At 39.1% G+C, this 9,752-nt stretch overlaps 1 protein-coding gene across 1 annotated transcript; it reads right to left on the bottom strand.

Moving 5' to 3' along the window:
* Nucleotides 1-406: 406 nt before the first annotated feature.
* On the bottom strand, nt 407-2,741 carry coa6 (cytochrome c oxidase assembly factor 6). The gene is made up of 3 exons (XM_085386424.1): nt 2,564-2,741; nt 1,784-1,929; nt 407-1,569 (listed from the first exon to the last, which is right to left on the bottom strand). Coding segments are annotated over exons 1-3 (246 nt in total). The 5' UTR covers nt 2,565-2,741; the 3' UTR covers nt 407-1,470.
* Nucleotides 2,742-9,752: the final 7,011 nt, after the last annotated feature.

Here is a 9,752-nt window from a genome sequence, read left to right as displayed (position 1 = left end):
TGATTTGCATTCATGTCACATGTTGAAAGGATCTGGAAATTTTTAAAGGTAGATCAAGTCGAACAAGATAATTTACCTACTTATTGAAGTATGAGCTTTAACTGTGGCGCTCATGTTAGTCAAACATTAACAAAGGATCTTTATGAAATACAGAAAGCTTTTTTAGTAACTGCAGAAAAATTGGTTTCACGAAATCGTTCACTTGTCGCACCATAGCGTGACCGCTTTTTGTACTTTTTCATTGTCTCCTGGGAGGAGCAACATTTCTCCTGGCATGTAAAGAAAAAAAATGAAATGCCACTGTGGGAGGCCGCAGACTCCCTCTGGCTACTGGTTCTTTAATGCAGCACGCAAAGAAAGCATTTAAGGAAAAGACTGTGCAAGCAAGGAGTGGAAGGGTGTAGTAGTTTGTTCAATCAACTGTCAAATCACAAAAAAGGTTTGCACAGAACACTCACTGTACTGTGCAAAAATGTAAAATATATGCCTTTATATATTTGTACACAGATTTTAAGTGTCATTAGTCACTTTTTTTTTTAATATAACAGCATTGTAAGTACAGTATGGGCCTTTAGCGTAGCCTCAATCAGAAGCATGTCTTTTTCTTGTGTAATTTATTGACTTCTCCTGAAGGTTTCGTACATCTCAGTCGTGTTACAGCAGTGACCTTTGACCCAGGGGCCACGCTCTTCTGTAAATACTTTAAAGACTTGTAATATAAGCATACTATGTCCTTGCCTGTTTCAAATGAGCTGTAACATTCTTAAGTTTTGTTTGACCCTGATAGTGCATTCATATCCAGCCACAACACAACCTAGGAGTCAAGATGATCCAATATTACTTCATGTGCAACAATAAAACCACTAAAACCACTCTGTTGTTTTGATTTATTCTTGAACGACACAAGTCATTCAAGCTTTCAAGATTTTCAAAAAATGAGAGTAAAGAGTTTAAATCTCCACTATCAGATCAGCTCTTATTTGCAAATCACATATTTTTAAGAAAAACACCAGGCAGACGCAAAAGCAGAACAGATTCTCTGTTCTGCTGAGAGAAATACGTGTTAGGGAAAAAAATTGTTTTGCTTGAAGAGAACCACAGAAACATTAATATTGGACAGTGTTGTGAGAACTAATGGCAACAGGTTGAATGTGAGACTTCAGAATTCCAGCAGGAGGTAATGATAGTAAAATCTGTCCAAAATGACACGTTACTTTGAGGTGAAATCCTACTGGACTCCATAACTCTGGACTCTTTAGCATTTCTGGGGATGGAAGATATGAGGATTTTCAAACAGGTCCCTTGTGCTGCCACTTGTATTTCCTAAAGCAGCCTTTATTTTTAAAAATAAATAACATTATTAGTTTGATCTTCACGCACTCTGTCCGCAACAAAGCCACAAGCTCCTGTCCAAGTCCTGCACCTCAGCAAACCCAGGCCAACTTGCAGCTCTTGATGGTTTCTAGGTGATTAGGATGCCCCCTGGGGGCCTTCAGCAGGTGTGAATCCCTCTGTCTGCATCTTCTCCTTGTATTTCAGGAAGTCTCTCCTTTTGGTAAAATACTTCACCTGCAGGGGAGAATGAAAAGGAGCAAGAAGCTACTGAAGGCTGACAATCTTGTTGCTGCTTAGGTTCTTTAAAATGTTCTCTAAATGTCTACATTTAACTTAAAGTTTCCAAAATTGTCCAATAAACACTGTCGGCTGCTCATCTGTGACACTGCTATCGACACTATCTGCAACCCTAACTTCAACCATTAATAAAAAAGATGGGATATTTTACCCACTGGGCCGGGCATTTGGCCTCAAATTCGCTCTGGAACCTCTGGCACGATGCAACATTGTCATCATTATCATCCAAACACTTCCAGAGATGATCCCTGGCATCCCAGCAGGTCTTCCTTTCTGCTGAGTTTGGAGCTGTCATCACTGCCCCAAACACAAAGAGAAAATTAATCATCAATAAAACAGAAATTTTAATAGCTAATGACTTAGCACAGGTAAACTGTTAAAATATAACAGTTTCTCTACCACAGAAATCTATTCTAGTCAGGAAAGTCCCCTCATCCATATAACAGTTAATCTAAGCTTTGTATATACAGTTGGGTAAACTTTACCTTCACATATTGTCCAGGTTTTCACAACTTTCTGTGTTCACACTGAAAAAACAGCCTCAAAAAGAACTTGCACATCTTCTAAGCCTGCTTTAATACCAGACTGCAACCTTACACAACAACAGGTGCTGTGGCAAAAAGTCAGACAACAATTAATTTCCGGTATTTGCCAAAAATGACTATATTTCATCTGTTGTAAATGACTGGACTAACTGATTGGATATAATGTGGGTGCAAATACAAAGAGTCATAAAAATACTTGCAAAATAATCATTATTTTTTATATATAACACCTTTATAAATCCTCTTGAATACAGTTTATTTACCAATATAAGCAAACATATTGGGCACTAAAAAAGCAGAGAAATATTAGAAATGACTTTTGTGGCACCACACCGGTAGCTGCCAAACCAACTTCACCTGTATAAACTTAGCTAAACGTCACTCACTGAATAAAAACGCGGAAACCTCTCAGAGCACGTCTCCCTTCAGTCTCCCGCGTTCACTCCATAAAGCCCGACCACCCGCACAGAGCTACTTGTACTCCACAAACGACAGACAGACTTTTGTAACCTGCTCGGGTGTTTGTAGCGTAGAGCAAAGTGAAGGACGCTCACAGAGGCGCTTCCTTGTCGCGCCGTGATGACGTTCGGACGTAGCTACTGAAATGTACCAGGTGATGGCGCCATTGTTAAACCAAAGAAGCGCGAGGACGACAGGTTTTGAAGGGTTTTTTTTTTGTATATTAATGTAATATTAAGTAATTCATCCGTTTAATTAAATTGTATTTTTAAACTGTGTTGCTTGTGAGGCAGGTTTTGTCTGGGTGGTATGACATCTCTCTCTCTATATATGTATATTACAGGACGGTATTTCCTAAAGGAAGCAACATGTGAGTGATTGATAGCAAATTTTCCACTGACAGCATTTATTTTTCTATTCTACCCACTGTAAAACGTTCACATCTTTTTTTATATTTTTATTTATTTATTTATTTATTTATTACACTGTCCAAATGGTAATATGTGCCAAATGCAGTGAGGTGTTACAGTGGTGTCTGGACAGAAGAAATCATTGGACTAGAAAATCGTTAAAGAGAAGTGGACTCTTTGAAACAGGCCACTTGGGTTTTAGAGAAAACCACAGGACAGAGACAGCTGATGAATTATAAGCGCTGTATTTGACACTCTTGGATCGCTAGATTTTCTTTTTGAGTTGTCTCCAACAGTGGGTTGGCATTTCTAGTTAAGGTTTTAAGGTGGTTTTATTCTTATTTGCCAGATAAGTCTTTTAGTATTGTTATTGACAAGTCAGTCCTCAGGGAAGAAAGTACCTCCAGTCTAGTTTTATGAAGCTGCCATGCCAGATAAAACCCACACAGACACAGGGAGAACCTGTTGATCGGTTTGGGATTTTTCAAACTGTAGATGATTTCTCTCAATTTCATTTTTTTTTTCATTTTCTTATGCATTTGTAAAGATATGAGGGGAAAAAGACTCTGTCTCATAATGGCAAAAAAAAAAAAAAATCCCTCCAAAAAATTCTGTTTCCTGGATCCAGATCCAGATTAACTTCAAAACTTAAACATTTTAAGTGTTAAAGCCATAAGTGTGAGTAATCCTGATAACAAACAGACTGAGCGAGACAACAAAACCTCCTTGGCAAAGGTAGGAATGCTGCTAGTTGCAACTTGGTTTGGAATAGTTTAATGTCAGTAAACACAGGACCACAGGAAACCCCAGCTGTGACCGTGGGTAATTTTGCTAAAACTTTGAGTCTGTTTGTATGGGAGGTCATGAATTTATTCATACCTCCATATTATCCGTGGAAGCCTCAGCAAACGCTAAGTGAATGTAATGATTTTTTGTGTATGTGTGTGCATGTGTGTCTTAGTGGGAAATGCGTGTTGTTGATTAACTCTCCTTTGTCTTTCCTCCCTCAGCCACTGTGATGGAGAATAGCCCCACTGGTTGCCATGGCGCCCAGCAGAAATCCACCCTAGTTGGTGTGTAGACTGAAGGGAATGAAAAACACAAGCACCCCCGATGCAAGGGTGAGAGGCTCACCCTGTTCTGGGGAAAGTAAGTGTTTGTGCGTGTCTTGAGTGCGTTTCTTCAGAGACAGAACTTCATTCACTATTTATGGCACAAACCATTTACTGATCTCACGTCTGGTGTGTTACTTCCTCTGTTAATGAGGGGTTTTCATTTGAGCTTACTTCATTACACAGATTTCAGCAGGTATAGAGCAGCTCTCTGGAAGTGCGTGGAAAGCCAATAAATAAACGAGGGGCTGTGATATTCAAAAAAGTCTTAAAGTGGCTAAAATTGTCTGCAATTACACTACACTACTAAAATTGTTCCATTACAGTGTGATGAGTTCATTGATTGGATTTTTGTTGACACACAAGATGCATATTTCATGCTATCATAGAAACATCAACAACTCACATTGACTCACATTGAACCAGTGCTGTAAGATAAAGTCCTAATATCTAAAAAGAGAGCCTGTTTCATGTGGGAGGAATCCTATGCATTTGCCATGAGCTTTATCCCACCAGGCTCTAACCCTCCGCCAAATCTTATGGTAAACATGCTTGTCGGCTTATGTAGCTCCTGTGCAAAAGTAACTCAGCTTAAAAAATGCATTAGGCTCCAAGGCAAGCTGCAAAGTTTTGAAGATGCGTTGTAAATCTCTGAGTGATGAATAATGAGTGTCTCCCTCATGTCTGTAATTTGTGACTCGCAGTTTTGCATCCTTATTTCAGTTGACTGTGGACTTACGATGACTCGTTTCATCTGGGACACACACTTATTAAGAACTAAAGGATTTAAGAATCAAAAGCTGGATTCAGAGATTAGAGCTAAATAGTTCAATAGATTTTATTTGAGAATCAGAGGCAGTTGAGTGCAGCAGAGTGGTTCAGGCAGCTGAGATTGCTGGAAGCAAACCATACATGAGGCTCAACCCCTTATCAAGCAGGATCCATACAGACCTAATGGACTTATTTTGTCATTTTAGCTATAGAATTAAAGAAATCAATCTCATCTTTCAGGAAATTTCTGACTTTTAGCAAAAATTGTAACAGAATTGCAGTTATTTTAAGAGTGCTTACAAAATAGTCTGACTTGCAATTTGAAAGATGGTAGTGGATGAGACAGAGGGTTAATTAAAGAATTTAAAAAAAACTAGGTTTAAGTTTAAAATATTGTTGACAATACCAACAGGGAGCCTGGTTCTGCCGGAGGTTTCTTCCTGTTAAAAGGGAGTTTTTCCTTCCCACTGTCGCCAAAGTGCTTGCTCAGAGGGGACCATATGACTGTTGGGTTTTTCTCTGTATGTATTGTGTAGGGTCTACCATGCAATATAAAGTGGCTTTAGGCAACTGTTGTTGTTATTTGGCACTGTATATATCAAATTGAATTGAAATTGAATACCATAAGATTTCTGCCGCTTGGTTATATTGAACAATGTGGTGGAGAATTAAGAACCATGTTGTACTGTATACACACTGCAAGAGCTTAATTACTGAATGAGTCTTTGAGCTCTAAACTTCACACGAGTTGAAGTTTAGACTTCACACGGTGAGAAACAGGGAGTGCATGTCACGATCCTGGGTCTTATGACCCAGTGTTTTGAGTTTTAGTTCTTTTGATGTTTATAGTGTATGTTTAAGCTCATTAGGTTTCCTATGTGCATTTGCTTATTAGTTCCCCCTTGTGTTTTCAACCCCTGTGAAGTCTCCCTTGCCCTTCGTGTGTTTCATGTCTGTGTGTCTTATGTTGTCAGGTCTGCGTCTCATTATATTTCCTGTTTTATTTTGAAGGGGTCCTGTGTTCCTATGTTCAATGTTTTTAGTGTTACTCTCTCCTTGTGACGTCGTTGTGTTCATGTGTGTCAGCTGTTTCTCCATGTGTTCCCACTTCCCTCATTATCCTCCTGTGTGTATTTAGTCCGTGTGCTTTCAGTCATTCTTTCTCAGGTCGTCTGCTCATCCACGTCACAACTTCAGGAATCTATGTCAGTTCACCATGTTTAAGATTTTTTCATGTTTAGTTTTAGTTCACCCAGTTTAGGTTATTGTTTAGTTTCACCAATGCCCTTTTGTTTGTACCCTTTTTTGCTAGCCTCAATAAACGGCTTGTTTTTTGTTAACTCCACGCCACGTTCAGTTTTTGGAGTCTGCGTTTTGGGTCCTTTTGTCAACACATACAGTCTGCCCTCGCCGGACTGTGACAGTGCAAAGCCACAGCCATGGAAAGCACTGTTGGATTAAGATCTGAAACTAATACACAACACAGAGCAACAAATATGGAGGCAAAACAGAAAAACACAAACATTCAGGAACACATCTTGTTTTAAAAGTAGAATGGGAGGCAGAGCATTTTGGCTCCTCTTCTGTGGAACCAGCTTTCACTTTGGATTTGAGGCTGAGACTGGCACCCTGTCTGCTTTTTAATTTGTTTTCTTTTTTGATAAAGCAGAATCAAAGCAGAGCCACGGCAGATAGCCGTCCTTCCCTGAGCGTTGGGTCTGCTGGAGGTTTCTTTCTGTTAAAAGGGAGTTTTTCCTTCCCACTGCTGCCACGTGCTTTCTCATAGGGGGTTGTCTGATTGTTGGGGTTTCTCTGTATTATTGTAGGATCTTTACATATAGTATAAAGAGACAAATGTTGTTGTGATTTGGTGCTATATAATAAAACTGAATTGAACTGAAGTGAATTTTAATTTGCAGTGCAGTCACAGGCAGCATTAGAGTTCAGACTGGCTTCTTGAGAAAACTTTGTTTCAATAATGAGTGCAGGCTGAAGAACAGAGGTCCACACATCTGATGACGCCACACTTCATGCCATGTTAAAAACTAAACCTCATTCACAGTGACCCTTTGCACTTAAAAACCACTGCTTTCTGCAAAATCAGGAACTCCAAATGAAGTATACTGTACCTCTCGGCCCAATTATAATCTGCCCCCTATATACCCTCTCCCTGCAAACTCTCACTCTCATTCTCATGGAAGGTCTGCCACATTATGTGCTGCTTCAAACCAAATAACCTTAAATGGAAGTGGGTTATAAAGCCAAGGCTTAGTAACTGCATTCTGTGAAGGAGCAGAGCTGCTTTTAGATCCAACACGGAGGGCTGGGTCTGCAATAAACTAAATGAAGCGCCATTCCTGAAACGTGTGTATGTTTTTGAAAAAGCGCTTCATATTTTATTTATTTATTTGTTACAAATTGTGATAATAAGCAAAAAGAAGACAAAATGTTATGAACCACTGAATAAAGATTAAATGGAGCAGGCACATTGCTGTGATCGTGATCTGTCCATATGAAGTTTTTGTTTCCAGAAGAATCTCTCCTACCCCACAATTAAGAGATGTGACTACACATCAAAAATACATCGGGCTATTATGAAAGTTTTAAAATGTTTAAAAGAGAAATAAAGCAGAGCTCAGAGGTTTGGAAGGTTTGTGCTTTCATGAATATTCATTTCCTCCTCTTTTTTGCTCTTAAATGACCTGGCTGTTTTTGACAGTTGTATCATTTTGTGTGTGTGTGTGTGTGTGTGTGTGTGTGTGTGTGTGTGTGTGTGTGTGTGTGTGTGTGTGTGTGTGTGTGTGTGTGTGTGCACACTCCACATACAATGTGGGTCATCTCTGGAATTTGAAGCTTAATTCTATGGGATCAACCACTTGGGTAATGTAGGCTCTCACCACTTTCATTTGACTCTGATAGATCTCAAAGTTATTTTCTCATTCTGTTTGAAAGTCTTGCTTTCATTTTTTTTTTAAATGAACTGGTGAGGTGGTTGATCCATTGTGTCATTTCAAAGCTATTAAAAGCACTAAAGCATTTCCTCTTCCTCCTACTGCAATGTTGTCAGCAGCAGAAGCACCATCTGATCTGGCAACAGATTCTTTGCGGAGAGAACCAGAAATGTGAGCAGCGACCGTTAGATTGGAGCAGTGTGATGTATTATCCATTCACAGTTGTCAGGAATAATGCCACAAATAGAATTTAAAAAAAGCTGCACCAGTGGAAGAAGTACTTTTTCTATATTTTTAATGCATGCTTTAAATTGTATGAGCACCTGTTCCTTTGGGGTGACCATCAGTCTGCTGTCACCTGTCAGTCAGTGTCACTTCGGCCTGTATGTCAAGAAGAGGTTTACAGTACTTGTGACAAGACAGTTAGGTTTAAAGTCAGTTCTAAGAGCAGTTTAAAAGGGATTATCAGATATAATGTGCACGCTGTCTGTAAGCTAAACTTTAAAAATTTTATCCTTGCTTGTGATTTTTAAATATTGCAATGAAATACATCTTGCAACAGAAGAAGCCTCTTGGATGAGAGTTGAAACACCTTCAAGAACTTAAAAATGTCCAGTCGCTTTCTTTCAAAGCTCTTTAGACTAGCAGGACTTGGATGACTGAGAAACCTACAGAGACATTTCACTAAAGCTGTTTTCTCTTTGTTCTTTCTGTTTTAAATAGTCCTATTTAGCATTATTATCACTTTAACGCTCAAATCAATCTATTGACGTTAAAGGAGAGTCTTTATACTGTACTTTCTATTTTTTCACTGTATTCTTCTATGATAGATTTTATGATTGGGCAGATGTGATTTTGTCTCTAGGCCATTAATCTGTCCAAATATCCTTAATGAATCTTTCAGCTACCAGTCTGATTCTTGTTCTCCTGCTCTCACTGTGTGCCTCTATCTTTCTGTGACTCATAGAAACTGTCATGTAAACACTTCATTCAAGCAAGGTTAATGAGACTATGATGTTAACATGAATTTGTGTGATATAAATGATCTGCACGTCTGGATTTGTTCAGCTAGTCCATTTATCAACATGTGCTAGGGGCCATCATATCAGAATATTTATGAGTGTTGTGAGATGGCATCTATTCCCCAGAGACAAATAAGAAATGAAGGAGCCGATAATGAGGTCTGAATATTGTAAAAACAGAATTACAGATAAGTAAGTCCTTTTTCTCCCCGCTCACGTGATAAATAGAGTGAGAGATGAGTCATTTGACTTCAAGATTGTTAGTGGAAACTTTAGTATTCCAGGACGGTAAATGTCAGATCACAGTCACACACTTGCTCGCATTCAGTTTCACTCTCAGATGAAAACACTTACACTCAGGTGCTGCTAATATAAATCGATGACCGTGGAAAGAAAAGAAAAAGAAACCCCTTTCTCTCCTGACACTGACTGATAGGTCAGCTTGCCTTTTAATCGCAGAGAACACGGAAGCTTGGCTCACGAATTCTCAACACAATGTACTGTACAGTGTTTGAGCAACCACCTACTGTATAATGTGCAGCCCAATGTTTTCAGCACTTACAGTAAGCATTACATCACTCACTCCACGGCGGAGGCATCTCTTTCTTTCACCCACAAACACAAACGAACACATCGAGCAGTATTTGCCAAACCAGTGGTGTCCAGGATGCTGACCTCCCGTTGCCACCAGTCAACCAGTCAATATCATTGTCAGTCTGGAAATGACATCCACTGTCATGGTAACAGAAGTTTTAGCATTTCCACACTCATTTAAATAACATTTGTTGACACTATATGCACATGTGTAAATGTGAAAGAAGCCACATGAACGCTGCAAAGATTTTTTTAT

This window comes from Rhamphochromis longiceps, linkage group LG17 (genome assembly GCF_057381845.1).
Source record: "Rhamphochromis longiceps isolate RC_006_pf linkage group LG17, R_longiceps_female_GT1.1, whole genome shotgun sequence".
NCBI classification, from domain to species: Eukaryota; Metazoa; Chordata; class Actinopteri; order Cichliformes; family Cichlidae; genus Rhamphochromis; species Rhamphochromis longiceps.
The sequence above is the reverse complement of the archived record's forward strand: the minus strand, read 5'-3'. Positions and strand labels throughout refer to the sequence as shown.

What these genes read in the sequence shown, in the direction of transcription:
- coa6 (XM_085386424.1), bottom strand. An exon ending in CCAAATGCCCGGCCCAGTGG is followed by an intron (nt 1,570 to 1,783) that starts GTAAAATATCCC and finishes TCTCCCCTGCAG; the next exon opens with GTGAAGTATTTTACCAAAAG.